We start from the raw sequence: 14,603 nt of genomic DNA, 5'->3' as shown, positions 1-14,603 counted from the left end.
AGGGCAGGGTTAGAGTTTATAGCCACTCTCTCTTGAGAAAGATCTCAAGACCAAACCAGAGAAAAAATACAACAAGGAGGGTAATAATAACAAGAGTATTAGGTGGCTATGAGGATTTTTAAAATCAATGTACTTATGACAGCAATTCATTCTCCAACTTTTCTTTTTATTCTAAACATTAGATAATCATTTCTTTTTTTCAGAAGGCTATTCAAAAACCTAAAATTCATCAATGAGAGTCAATTGCTATTGTAAACTAGATATAAAGAAACATAAGGAATTCAGAATAACAATGTCCTGTATCAGAAAATTCACTACACATACATTTCTGAGAACAATGCTAAACAGGCATTACCCAAATGAGAGCTGTTTAAGAGCAGATTAAAGTAATTTGTAAATAGCATGTCAAAGCGTCAGTGCAGGAGTACCAGACTCTGCTTACATTATTGCATCACTGGTGTATAAACAAAGTCTCTAATGTGCTTTATGGGTTCAAACTCTTAGCTAGGCAAATATTTTATTTGCTGTCTTGTTTTTATTGTTCATTTGCTTTTAAGTTGTCCCTTTAACAGAAATGAAAGGTGAATTTATGATTGGCAGCCTTAATCTAAACTAATACACCTTTTAAGTTAGTGAGTTATGACTTGGAAGTCTTTCTTTACTTATGTCTTAGATAGGATTTTTATTTCTGAAGACAAAGTTTATAAATATGGCTTAATATCAAAGTTTTAAAAATTGCTTTCCTCCCTCTACCTCTGTAAAGAATAATGAAAGATGCCGGGCTCAGTGTCTCAGCCTGTAATCCCGCGCCCTGCAAGGCTGAGGTGAGTGAATTGCCTGAGCCCGTGGGTTCGAGATCTGCCTGGGCAACTTGGCGAGACCTCATCTCTACAATAAATCAAAATGAGCTGGGCGTGGTAGCGTGTGCCTGTAGTTCCACCTACTTGGAAGGCTGAGGCGGAAGGATCGCCGGAGCCCAGCAGGTCGAGGCTGTGGTGGCCAGGAGCGGCCACTGCACTCCAGTCTGGGTGACAGAGTGAGACTCCAACTCAAAAAAAAAAAAGAATAATGAAAGAGTAATTGGTGGCTAGAGTAGACATAAACCAGGTATGAGTATGGTCGAAGTCCTTGGACTCTGACTGCAGAAAATGTAAGAAAATGTTTTCCACAGGCAAGAGATGTGCATGGCAGACATCAGTGTTACTCCTAGTTTGCTGAATTAGGTGCAGTGCATTCCTATGCTCATCACTCCAGTTGTCAAATGTATAGCTTCAACAGAGAGCACTCCTAAGAATTTCAGTTTCATATACCTAACCACCTATTCAATGTCTACTTGGCTCTATCAATCATATGTCTTATTCACTGTGTTCAAACCTGAACTCATATTCTTTGATCCCAACTCAAGGTTTCTTTCAGGATTCCACATTTCAATAAGAGAAACTCACTATCCACATAACTAGGCAAGTGAAAAACTCAGGTAACATTCTTGAGACCTTCTTCGCTTTCACACAACTCCAACGCCTTACCAAGACCTTTTGATATGATGTTCTTATTATTTCTCAAAATTGTCCACCTTCTTTTATCTCTTCGGCCATGATCCTGGTCACAGCTACCATCCTCTCTCCCTGCACTGCAAAAGACTCCCAACAGTTCTGCCTACAGTCAATCTTGACCCCCTTTCAATTCATTTTCCACTGTAACTAAATCAGTCTTTTCGAAGTCAAATAAAAATATTGTATTTTATTCTTAGGATTAAGAATAAACCCCTTGGCTGGGCTCGGTGTTTCAGCCTGTAATCCCAGCACTTTGGGAAGCCGAGGAGAGTGGACTGCCTGAGCCCGCGGGTTTGAGACCCACCTGGACAACTTGGCGAGACCTTGTCTCTACAATAAATAAAAAATTAGCCAGGTATGGTAGTGCATGCCTGTAGTTCTGGCTACTTGGAAGGCTGAGGTGGAAGGATTGCCAGAGCGCAGCAGATTGACGCTGCGGTGGCCGGGGACATGCCACTGCACTCCAGTCTGGGCGATAGAGTGAGACACCAACTCAAAAAAAAAAAAAAAGACTATAACCCTTAAGATGATCGACAAGATATGAAACTACTTACTTTTCTAGACACACTCATACCATGCTTTCCTCAACCCCTGTTCTCTGGCAAAACTGGCCTACTTTGGATTCCCCCAAAACTCCACATTCCTTATGTCACAAGGCCTGTGGACAAGTCAGTCTTTCTATTGGACCCCGTAATTAAAGACCACCAATCTTTTAGATCTCAGTTTATATATCCCTTCCTCAATGAAGTCATTTTTTCCCCCTGAGCCCATCAGACAAGGTCATGTCCTACTGCTGTCAATCCTAATACTGCTGTTTCTTTTTCTTCAAATAATTTTCTCCCCAAATTATAGCTATTTATATTTTTTCATTAGTTACTTTTTTCTTCCTCTAGATTACTAACTCTATTAGAGAAGGCAACATTTCTGCTTTTGCATATAGCTCAAACACCACCTCTTTCAGAGTGCTCAATTAGAGATTGTGTATTCCTTAACCTGCTCTAAAGAGAGTTCATTATAGTTCTAGCAGTTAACTTGACTCATACTCCCAACTGTTTTCCCTACTCTACGCAGCATCTGTAACTTTGGTCAGTTATTTTAGCCTTCAGCTGTTGTTTTTCATTGGGATGCTTGGAATCTGCTTACATATTCCCTAGCCCATTACCAGATCAAATGTGGGACAATTTGAGCATCAAAATAAATGAAAGTAAAAGACATACCCATGAAATAAACCAAGAGTCCATTCTGACATAAATATTTTGATGTATACTGGGATATTTACATAGTTTAAAAGTATCTCCCAAGAAAATGAGTAATAATTACAAACATGAAAAGATTAACTGCACATTGGAGAAACTTTGCATATACCACCTTAAGTAAGGTGGACATAACCAGTTAGTGGGAGAAATCAACATTGTGAGCCACCTGATAGGATGCAATGAGAGGACAGCACCACAGCCTGCCAAAGAGGTATAACCTGAATCTAAATCATCAGGCAACAGCAGACAAACCCCAATGGAGGAACATTCTACAAAATAACCTATAATCTTCAGAAGTGTCAAGGTCATAAAAATCAAAGAAAGATTAAGAAACTTCCAGGCGGTAAAAAAAAAAAAACTAAGGGAAACATGGCAATTAAACTCAACAAGTGATTCTAAATTACAGACTTTTGTGATAAAAAATAATACAGAAGCAAATAGCTAGAACTCGAATGTAGTCTTATGATTGAATGATAGCAATGTGTGAGAAATTATTTTTAGATAATTTCTTGATTTTAAATATGTACCTTGTGACTGGTGACTGTACAGGGACTCTCTCTATCTGTACACACACACACACACACACACACACACACACACACCACCTAAAGTACCTGTGAATAAGTGATGGGGCATCAGGTTGGCAAGTTAGTCTCAAATAGTCTCTGAAAAAAAGTTCTTTGAATTGTATTTGTGACTTTTCTATATGTTCGAAATTATTCCAAAAAATATATAAGAAGTACACAGACAAATTAAAGCAAAAATTACAACAGCGAATTGACATATGTACAACATATGTAGGTGCTATACATATGACAATAGTATAAAGCACTGGACAGGAAGAAGAATGGAATTATACGCTGCAAGATTCTTTTTTTTTTTCTTTTTGAGTTGGAATCTCACTCTGTTGCCCAGGTTGGAGTGCAGTGGCACACTCATGGCCACCGCAGCCTTGACCTGCTGGAGATCCTTTCACCTCAGCCTTCCAAGTAGCTGGAACCACAGGCATGTGCCACCACACCCAGTTAATTTTTTGATTTATCATAAAGACAAGGTCTCATCCAGTTGCCCAGGCTGCTCTCGAACCTCTGGGCTTAGGCAATCCTCTCACCTCGGCCTCCCAAAGTGCTGGGATTATAGGCATGAGCTACCATACCTGGCCTGCAAGATTCTTATACTTTATTTGAAGAAGTATAATAATTTAGACTATGATAAGTTACAGAAGAATATTAAAATGCCTGAACAGCAACTAAAAAACTCAAAGCAATACAGCTAAAATGCAAACATAGAAATTACAAAGAAATATGAAGAGACAGATAAGAAGAGAGTAAAAGGATGGAAAAACACATACCTTGCAAGGAGTAACCCTAAGAAAGCCAGTGTGACTGTATCATAGGAGATAAGGGTGACTTCAAGACAAGGAATGTTATCAGAAGTATTGAGGAAAGTCATTTATAATGATAAAAGGGGCCAATTCAACAAGGAGAAATAACAATCCTAAAGGTACATGCACCTAATAACAGAGTTTCAAACAAGAAACAAAAACTGACAAAAGGACAAAATAAACCCAGAGTTGGAGATTTTAATAACTTTCCTCAGTAACTGATAGAATAATTAGACAAAAATTAGTAAGAGGACAATAGATACGATCAAATGAACCACGATCTTAATCTGACAACCATTTGTAGAAAACTACACTAAAAACAGTCAAACATATTCTTTTTAAAGTGCACATGGAAACTTTACCAAGGCAGACCATATTCTGGGCCATAAAATAAGTCTAAACAAATTTCAAAGATTGGAACTTACAAACTATGTTATACCTTACCATAACACAGTTTACTCAGAAACCAAAACAAAATGTCCAGAAAATCCCTAAATATTTGTAAATTAAGTAACAAATAAGAAAAATCAGAAAACATTTAACATTGAATGATAATGAAGATATAACACACCAAAATTTATGGGATAGAATGAAAGTCATGCTTATAAAGAACTGTTCATATTCATATTTAAAGATTTAAAATTAGTCTTTAAAAAAACCCAAACAAATTAAACACAAAAACATGGAACAAAGAAGAGAAAAATTGTATTTTATTTTTCAAAGATCCAAAATGCTAGAAAAGCATGTAACAAAATTCAACAATATATATAATCACATTACTGCCAGAAAACTAGGACTAGAAAGCTATCTGGTAAAAAGCATACAAAAAGTTTACAATTACCATCATATTTAATGGTGGCTATTGAGCCCTTTCCCTGTAAAACTGGAAACACAGCGAGGACATGTGCTATCACACTTCTATTCAACTTGTACTGGAGGCCCCAGCCAGCACAATAAGGCATGATCAAGAAATAAAGGTCTACACATCAGAAAGGCAAAGAAAAACAGTCTCTATTCACAGATGAATATGTAGAAGATCCTAAGAATTCTAGTAGATGACTAGTAGACAATCAATTTAGGAAGGTAATGGTAAAGATACAAAAATCAATTGTATTTCTAAATGCCAGCAACAAACAACTGGAAACACACACACACAGAGAAACCTAATTAAGAGACCCATTAAGAATACAAATAGCTGGGCTCGGTGTCTCAGCCTGTAATCCGGCACCTTTGGGAGGCTGAGGTGAGTGGATTGCCTGAGCCCGTGGGTTCGAGACCCACCTGGGCAACTTGGAGAGCCCTCATCTCTACAATAAATAAAAAATGAGCCGAGCGTGGTAGCGTGTGCCTGTAGTTCCAGCTACTTGGAAGGCTGAGGCGGAAGGATCGCCGGAGCCCAGCAGGTTGAGGCTGCGGTGCGGCCACTGCACTCCAGTCTGGGTGACAGAGTGAGACTCCAACTCAAAAAAAAAAAAAGAATACAAATAGGTCACAGACAGTGAGAAAACATTTGCAATACATATATTTGACAAAGGACTAATATCCAGAATATATACAAAATTCATACAAGTCAGTAATAAAAAAACAGTTAAAAAAAAAAAAAAAAAGCTGGGCTCGGTGGCTCAGCCTGTAATCCTGCGCCTTTGGGAGGTTGAGGTGAGTGGATTGCCTGAGCCCGTGGGTTCGAGACCCACCTGGGCAACTTGGCGAGACCTCATCTCTACAATAAATCAAAAAATTAGCCGGACATGGTAGTGCGCGCCTGAGTTCCGGCTACTCGGAAGGCTGAGGCGGAAGGATTGCCAGAGTCCAGCAGGTCGAGGCTGCGGTGGCCGGGAGCCACTGCACTCCAGTCTGGGTGACCGAGTGAGACTCCAACTCAAAAAAAACCAAACAAACAAACAAAAAAAAAAACAGAAGTTTTCGCAAAGCAAGAGGTATGAAAGGACAATGTAGTCCAGGAAAATACTCAACATCATTAATCATCAGTGAAATGTGGTTACAACCACAATGAGATGATACCCCACACATTTGTTAGAATCACGCATATCAAGAACACAGATAACCTCAAAGGCTGCTAGCATATGGAAATGGAACTGTCTGTCATATATTGCTGGAAGGGGTGTAAAGGGTACAACCACTTTGGAAAAATACTGGCAGTTTCTTATGTAGTTAAACATATTCTATGAAAAATACATCTATCCAAGAGAAAAACTTATCTGTACAAAAAGACTTCCACAAGATTGCTCATAGCAGCATTATTCAGCATAGCCAAAATTGTAAACAAACCACAAGCCATTAAACAAATCTGCGGCACTCTATGAATACATAATGGAATATTGCCACTAAGGGCTGAATTATGTTCCCCACAAAGATGTATGAAATCTTAAACCCTGGTATCTGCAAATATAACCTTATATGGAAACATGGTTTTTGCAGATGTAATTAAGATGGAGATTGGGATGAGGTCACACTGGGTAAGGGTGGGCCCTTAATCCAATATAACTGGTGTCTTTGTAAGAAGAAAAGAGACACAGACAAAAACAGGGAGGGCACTGTGTGACTCTAAAGGCAGCACAATGTGGTGTCAACAGACAAGGAACACCAAGGATTGTCAGCAACACCAGAAGTTAAGAAAAGGCATGGAATAAATTCGCCTGAGAACTTTCCAGGAAAGCATGGCCCTGTGGACACCTTGATTTCAGACTTTAAGCCCTTAGAACTACAAGAGAATAAATCTCTATTGTTTTAAGCCACCAGTTTGTGGTCCTTTGTTACAGCAGCCCTAGTGAACTCATCAAACTACCCAGTCATAAAAAGGAATTCGCTGTTGATACATTAGATGAATTTCAAAAACATGCTCAGTGAAAGAAGCTGAACCCAAGACTATTTTGTAATGCAAACACACTGGAACAATGGTTGTCATTGGAAGGGAAGAGACAGACCGGGGGAAAAAAATATAAGGAGATTTTCTAGCTTGGTTGAAATGTTATCTATCTTGATAAGTGTCAGGTCCTATGGGTGAGTGCATTTGTCAAAGCTCATTGATTATACACTTAAGATATGTGCAAACACAACAGGAAAAAAATATCTGTGAATCAATATCTAGCGAATAGGTCTGCTTTTTGTAGCAGTTTAGGCAAGCAAACTGAAAATAACTTCTGTGTATTCTAGGCTTGAGCAAATGAGTAAATGTATGGTAGAGTGTAGGAGTCAGGTTTCTCATTACTGGAGAAGGGAGTCACACATTTAGAAAAAGGGAACAGTAGCAAAGCCTGTGGTGTTGAATCAAAATTGGAGGTTGGCCAGGCATGGTGGCTCACGCCTGTAGTCCCAGCACTTTGGGAGGCAGAGGCGAGAGGACCAACCTGGGCAACTTGGCGAGACCTTGTTTCTACGATAAATTAAAAAAATTCATCAGGTGTAGGGGCATATGCCTGTAGTCTAGCTACTTGGAAGGTTGAGGAAGAAGGATTGCATGAGCCCTGGTCAAGGCTGCAGTAGCTGGGATCATGGCACTGCACTCCAGCCTGGGCAACAAAGTGAGACTCTGACTCAAAAACAAAAAAATAAAAAGGAGGTTATCAGTGTGAATTTGTGATTATACAGCTATCTGGCTAAAAAATAAGAAAAAAAGGGATGAGGATAAGAAGTATTTTCCCTTATGTGTCTTCCTGTTTTCTGGATCTTAAAAGGAAAAATTAAGGAAGCAAGTGATGGAAGTAAGAATATACTTCACTGATGGAGGGCGGTTCCCTTGAATGAATTCTCAAATGTGTGATGGGCTTATTATTTCTACCAATGTGGGACATATACTAATGGAGGTACATCTAAACGATTATTTATTAGTCCTGAAAAAGACAGACTTGTAGAAAAAAGAATGACAATGAGAAGGTTTTCTAAAGTTTCAGTTTACCTTGGTCGTTGTCTTGAGGTTAATCACTGGCTAATAAAAACATTCTTAGCTGTATACTTACCAAATACCTTTAGTCTCTCTTGGATGTCTTAAATATTTACTCGTTGACATCGAGGGCCTGGAAGAGATGACCTACCCTTTCAATCCCGGGTGAGCAGTTTTGCTGTTTTTGAGAACTAAGGACGATTATACTGCTCTTTGGTTTTTGTTTTTTTCTCCCAGTCTTCAACCATATTCTGTTTAGTTTTACTGAAAGTCAGAATATTCAACACGCCTTTTATTTGGTGGAATATAAAAACAATCTAAAACAGTCATGGCAGTAAGTGCTTTTTTCTTTTCTTTCTTTTTTTTTTTTGACTCAGAGTCTCACTCTGTTCCCCAGACTAGAGTACAGTGGCACACTCACAGCCCCCGCAGCCTCGACCTGCTGGGCTCAGGCGATCCTTCCACCTCAGCCTTCCAAGTAGCTGGAACTACAGGCACATACCACCACAGCCAGCTAATTTTTTATTTATTGTAGAGATGAGTCTCGCCAAGTTGACCAGGCTGGGCTCAGGCAATCCTCTTGCCTCCACCTCCCCAATTGTTGGGATTACAGGCATGAGCCACTGTGCCTGGCCAGTAAATGCTTTAAAGTAAAATTTTTTCTCCAAAATTATACTGCCAAAATTTTTCTCTCTCTTCAGCAATGAATAGGCAAATGTACAAATGCAAAGGCCATCAAAATTAGAACACTCAGCCTGTTTGTTAATAACGAATCCAATCAACAGATGGGTACAGCATCCCCAAGAAGTGATGCATAAGAGATCAATTTGGATTTTTTTGGGACCAGCCCTCCTTCAGGTCATGCCACCTTGGATAAAAGCTGCCCTGAACCAGTACAGTAGATCCCAATCAGTGGGAGTATGTAGTTGTTGTGCAGAATTCCACAGACTCATTGGTTAAATTAGTACTGGGATGATTCCTGCCTGCCTACAGAAAAAGAGTCAGTCAGCACACAGGAGAACAAGTTCAGCGTTTACCATCCACAGGCATGGCCTCGGCTGGTGGCTGTTCCTCTTGTCCTCCCATGGTGCTCTCTTTAATGCTTTCTATTTCCCGCCAGAAATCCTCCATGGAGGCGCTGTCTACGGAGGCTTGTGAGTTGGAGCGGCTGAATGAGGCGGGATGGAGGGATTCATTGGAGAGCATCCTGTTGATTCTTCGGCAGCGTGGGATGGATTTTCTGGGGACAAAAAAGACATCTGTGAATGAAAGTTGGTTATATTTATATTATAAGGGTATATTACACTAAATGGAAAAGTGGATTAGTATGGTAGTGTTTGAGGGAACATTCTCCATTCAGTGACAATGGCCCTTTTGAAAAATTCTATATACTTCATAATGATTCTGGTCATATAAAATTAACATGAAAATGCTTTTTATAATTTTCACACACTCATAAAATACTATTATTTATTAGTTAAAATAAGGGACTTATCCTGAATTGTACCCCACATCTTTGAAATTAAAAAACCAAAAAAACAAGGGCCAGGTGCAGTGGCTCACGTCTACAGTCCCAGCACAGAAGGCTGAGATGGAAAGGTAACTTGAAGTTTGGAGTTTGAGGCTGTAGTGAGCTATGAGTGTCCTGCTGCTTGAGCCTGAGCAACAGAACAAGACCCTAGCTCCACAAGAAGAAAAGGAAAAAATTAGCCAAGTGTAGCGTCTCATGCTTGTAGACCCAACTACTAGGGAGGCTGAGGCAGGAGGATTGCTTGAGCCCAGGAGTTCAAGGCTGCATAGAGTTATGTCTGCACAACTGGACTCCAGTCTGACCACAGAGAAAGATGCTGGCTTACAAAAAAAAAGTATAGTAAAACTTTGCTTCTGTGTAGGGCGTAGTGGCTCATGCCTGTAATCCCAGCACTTGGGGAGGCCAAAGAGGGAGGACTGCTTGAGCCCAGGAGTTTGAGACCAGCCTCAAACATAGTAAGACCTCATCTACAAAAAAGAAAATTAGCTGGGTGTGTTGATGTGTGCCTATAGTCTCAGCTACTCGGGAGGCTACAGCCAGGTGAACTGCTTGAGCCCAGGAGTCTGAGTGGGCAGTGATCTTGCCACTGCCCTCCAACCTAGGTGATACAGTGAGAGCCTGACTAAAAACACATTTTTGCTTCTGTAAAGTATCTGAGATAATGACAGAGAAGGGTGTAAAAAGTTGGCTACTCATACTCATTAGGGTGGTTACTATTTAAAAAAAGAAAATAACAAATTTTGGGCCAGGTGCAGTGGCTCACACTTGTAATCCCAGAACTTTAGGAGGCCGAGGTGGGAGGATTGCCTGAGCCCAGGAGTTCGTGACCAGCCTGAGCAACATAACAAAACCTCATCTCTGCAAAAAATTTTTAAAAATTAGCTGGGTGTGCTGGCATATGCCTGTGGTCCCAAGTAGAAGGATTGCTTGCACCCAGGAGGTTGGGACTGCTGTGAGCCATGATTGTGGCTCATGCCACTGCTCTCCAGCCAGGGCAACTCTGGCTCAAAACAAAACAAGTTTTGGTGGAGATGTGGAGAAACTGGAACCCTTATGCACTGTTTTTTTTTTTTTAAAATTTCTATTTTAAAAATGTGGGGTACAATTCAGAGTTAGGTATACAAATGTTTATTATGCAGGTATAGTACTTTTTTCTTTTCTAATTTTTTGATGTACTATTGGTGGGGAAGTAAAATGGTATAGCCTCTATCGGAACAGTAAGGTGATTCCTCTAAAAATTAAACATAGAATTACCATAAGATCCAGCAATTTCACTTATGGGTATATATCCACAAGAATTAAAAGCAGAGGCTCAAAGAAATATTTATACACCCACATTAACAGTAGCATTATTCATAATAGCCAAAAGGTGGAAGCAGCCAAACTGTACATCAATGAACAAATGGATAAGCAAAATATGGTATATATAGGCAAAATATTATTCAGTCTTAAAAATGAAGGATATTCTGACACATGCTACAACATGGATGGAACTTGAGGACACTGTGCTAAGTGAAATAAGCTACTCACAAAAAGACAAGTACTATACGATTCCATTTATATGAGGTGCTGAAAGCGGTCAAATTCACAGAGACAGAAAGTAGAATGGTGGTGCCAGAGGCTGGAGGAGAGGAAATTGGGGGAGATCATTGTACATGGCTCCATGATACATGACAGACATATATTACACTTCCTAGGAGTAGAATGTTTGATTAATTGGAACACTTTGTATTACTTTGTAGTAAATACTTTGTAGTAAAATCTGTTTTTGTTCTTACTGACTTTTTTTTCTTTTTTAATTTTCAGATTTGGTGTGAGTTTGTAACTTCTTTTTTTTTTTTTTTTTGAGTTGGAATCTCACTCTGTCGCCCAGACTGGAGTGCAGTGGCTGCTCCCGGCCACCGCAGCCTCTACCTGCTGGGCTCTAGCGATCCTTCCGCCTCAGCCTTCCAAGTATCTGGAACTACAGGCGAATGCTACCACGCCCGGCTGATTTTATGATTTATTGTAGAGATGAGGTCTTGCCAAGTTGCCCAGGCGGGTCTCGAACCCGCGGGCTCAGGCAATCCACTCACCTCAGCCTCCCAAAGGCGCGGGATTACAGGCTGAGCCACCAAGCCCGGCTGCAACTTCTTTCAAAGAACCTCCTCCAACCTTGCCTTCTTCTTGGATTCAGGTGAAACTGAACAAGAAGACTGAGACTATCTCTTAAACAATGTGTGGTCTGAGCTGTTTCATTCAAAACAAGAAATCCCAGGTGGAAAGAGGTAACGCGAGCAATGGACAGGAATGCTCACTGTGGGCTTTATGATTCACTTAAGACAATGAATCTTCGATATACAGAGCAGCAGTAGATTGTTATTAGATTTAGTACAGCCTATGGCACATGTAAAGAATACTTACATGCATGAGAGTACAGAAGAAGAGGGGGAATGATATTTTCATAAGACAAAAAATTTTTGTTTGCTTATCTTCTCTATACCTCCAGGAATCTCTCTAGATTTCTAAATGACCCTAAGTAAAAAATTCTGGAATTTATTCAGGTGTAGTAGCTCAAACCTGTAATCCCTGCACTTTAGGAGGCCAAGGCAGGAGGATTGCTGGAGCCCAGCAATTCAAGACCAACCTAAGCAACATAGTGAGAACATGTCTCTACAAAAAAAATAAAATAAACAAATCAGTCGGGTGTGGAGACACATGACTGTAGTCCCCTTAGGCCCAGTTACTTGGGAGGCTGAAGTGGAAGAATCGCCTGAGCCCAGGAGGTTGAGGCTGCAGTGAATCATAATTGTGCCACTGCACTACTGCCTGGACAACAGTGTGAGACCACAGCTCAAAAAGTCTGGAATTTTATCACTGATCTTTTTATGGCACTTGACTGTAAATAGTTCTAGTTTTGACATTAACTGACAGCAAGATACACAATTTATTTTTTATTTTTATTTCTTGAGTCAGGGTCTCACTCTGTCACCCAGGCTGGGGTGCAGTGGCTCACCACAGCCTTGACCTTGTAGGCTCAGGGGATCCTTCAGACCCAGCATTCCAAGTAACTGGGACTACAGGCACAAGCCACCATGCCCAGCTAATTTTTCTGATTTTTTATAGAGATGAAGTCTCACTATGCTGCCCAGGCTGGTCTTGAAATCTTGGGCTCAAGCAATCCTCCTGCCTCGGCCTTCCAAAGTGCTGGGATTACAGGCATGAGCCACAGTGCCCGGCCTCAATTTATTTTTTAAAATCAAAACATTTCAGGAAAACATGAAATATTCGCTTTTGCTTTTTACATGTTGTGTGGTTAAAAAAGATTTTTAAGCAGCTTCGCTTAATAACTGAGTGATAAGAGCTTTTCACTAAATTCTCTACAGCTCAACAAGACAGACACATTCTGGTGGTTGAAATATCTATGAAATCAACAAGACATCAAGCCAATTATTGCTCCCTTCATTATTTTTAGGCTTGTAAGACTTTTCTCCTTTTGTAATAAGACATACTGAAAACCACTAACAAATTCATAGAGTTACTAGTACAAAAGCATCTACTGCTTAAAAGACTGAAATGAATTGCCACTGCTCACACAGACGACTGCCCCCCATGTACCATATTCAGAAAAAGCATATGGATACCCAAAATTTTTTCTAGTTCTGGATATCTTAGGTTGATTTCTTTTAAAAGTAAATATGCTTGACTTGTAAGAAAACCAAGTCATGTGTAAGTAGAAACATTTAATAAACAATTGTATAAAGCAACAACGGAGATCTTCGCCACCTGTATTATATCAATATTGTTCTATAAGCTGCTTCGTTTTCCTGACTCAAAAACATGTCATTGACATTTTTTTCCATGCTAGCACCATGACATTGCCTCAATGGCTGCACAGAGTGGTATGATGTGTCTTAGAAGTTAAGCAAACATACAGATATATCCAAGTGCTAAAAATGTTTGAAGAAGTGAAAAATAATAAGGGAATCATAGAAGACAAGAGGAAGATATATTTAGGACTAGTGATCACAATATCAATTAAGATACAGTTTCTTAGTCACACAAAGGGTATACTAATAGGATCTCAGAGAAAAGACCTTCATAAAACTGCTTGGGGGCAGAGGGAACAGATGTGAAAGGCTGGTCGTGGGCTGCTGAATAACATGCTGGTTTCATGCGAGATAATCCACCCTGAGAATCCTTTAATTGCAATGATCCACTATTTTATTTTTTGGCAAAAAAGTCAGACAGCATTTTTGGGGATAAGCGCACTTGGAAGAGCTCTCACATTTTTAGTTAAAGATCCAAATATTTCCCCTTCACCCCAGGGCCTCTGGAGTTTGGACCATGAACTTTACTCTTGAAACTACGCCATTTTGACCCTTAGGCCATCTGACAGTCTGAAGAGCCTTAATCTGCAGCTTCATACCTCACCATATTAGGAGAAAACAGAGTTAGGCCTCATCAGTGGTTTGTGTTTTCTTTATTCCAAAACAATACCAGGAAAATGTTACATGAAAAACAGAATGCAACTGTGTTACACATCAAGTTTCACTGAGAAAACACTACTAGGTTTAAAATTAAATTTTATGTGCCATATTTATCATAAATTCAAATTGGCATAAAAAAAGGAAAGATTTTTATTATTCTATTTTTTTCTTCCACTGTCCTTTTAGCTATAACTTGTACTATATTTTAGTGGATCCCAGAGATCTGTAACTATTTTGCAATCTCACAACAATGTAAATACCATACAAAGTGTAATTCTCCTCCACCCTTTATATTACTATTGTCATACATGTTGCTTCCTTACGTGTTTATATCCCCTAAAAGTTATGACCGTTGTTGCTTTAAGAGAGTCAATATGTGGAAAGCAGTGTGGCAATTCCTAAAAGCTCTAAAAATTGAACTTCCATTTGACCCTGCAATCCCCCTACTGGGAATATACCCTGAAGAACACAAATCACTCTATAAAAAAGATACCTGCACACGTATGTTT

General features: G+C 39.7%; 1 protein-coding gene across 1 annotated transcript in view; it reads right to left on the bottom strand.

The window, feature by feature from the left end:
• The window catches only part of ARHGAP28 (Rho GTPase activating protein 28), a 196,342-nt gene that overhangs the window by 74,062 nt on the left and 107,677 nt on the right, over window positions 1-14,603 (bottom strand). Inside the window, exon 2 of the mRNA XM_008051849.2 lies at window positions 9,132-9,334. Coding sequence (XP_008050040.2) covers window positions 9,132-9,334 — 203 coding nt within the window. The remainder of the gene's footprint in view (window positions 1-9,131; window positions 9,335-14,603) is intronic.

The sequence above is a fragment of the Carlito syrichta genome, unplaced genomic scaffold (assembly GCF_000164805.1).
Source record: "Carlito syrichta isolate Samal-C Ts95f unplaced genomic scaffold, Tarsius_syrichta-2.0.1 Scaffold239038, whole genome shotgun sequence".
Lineage (NCBI taxonomy): Eukaryota > Metazoa > Chordata > Mammalia > Primates > Tarsiidae > Carlito > Carlito syrichta.
The sequence above is the reverse complement of the archived record's forward strand: the minus strand, read 5'-3'. Positions and strand labels throughout refer to the sequence as shown.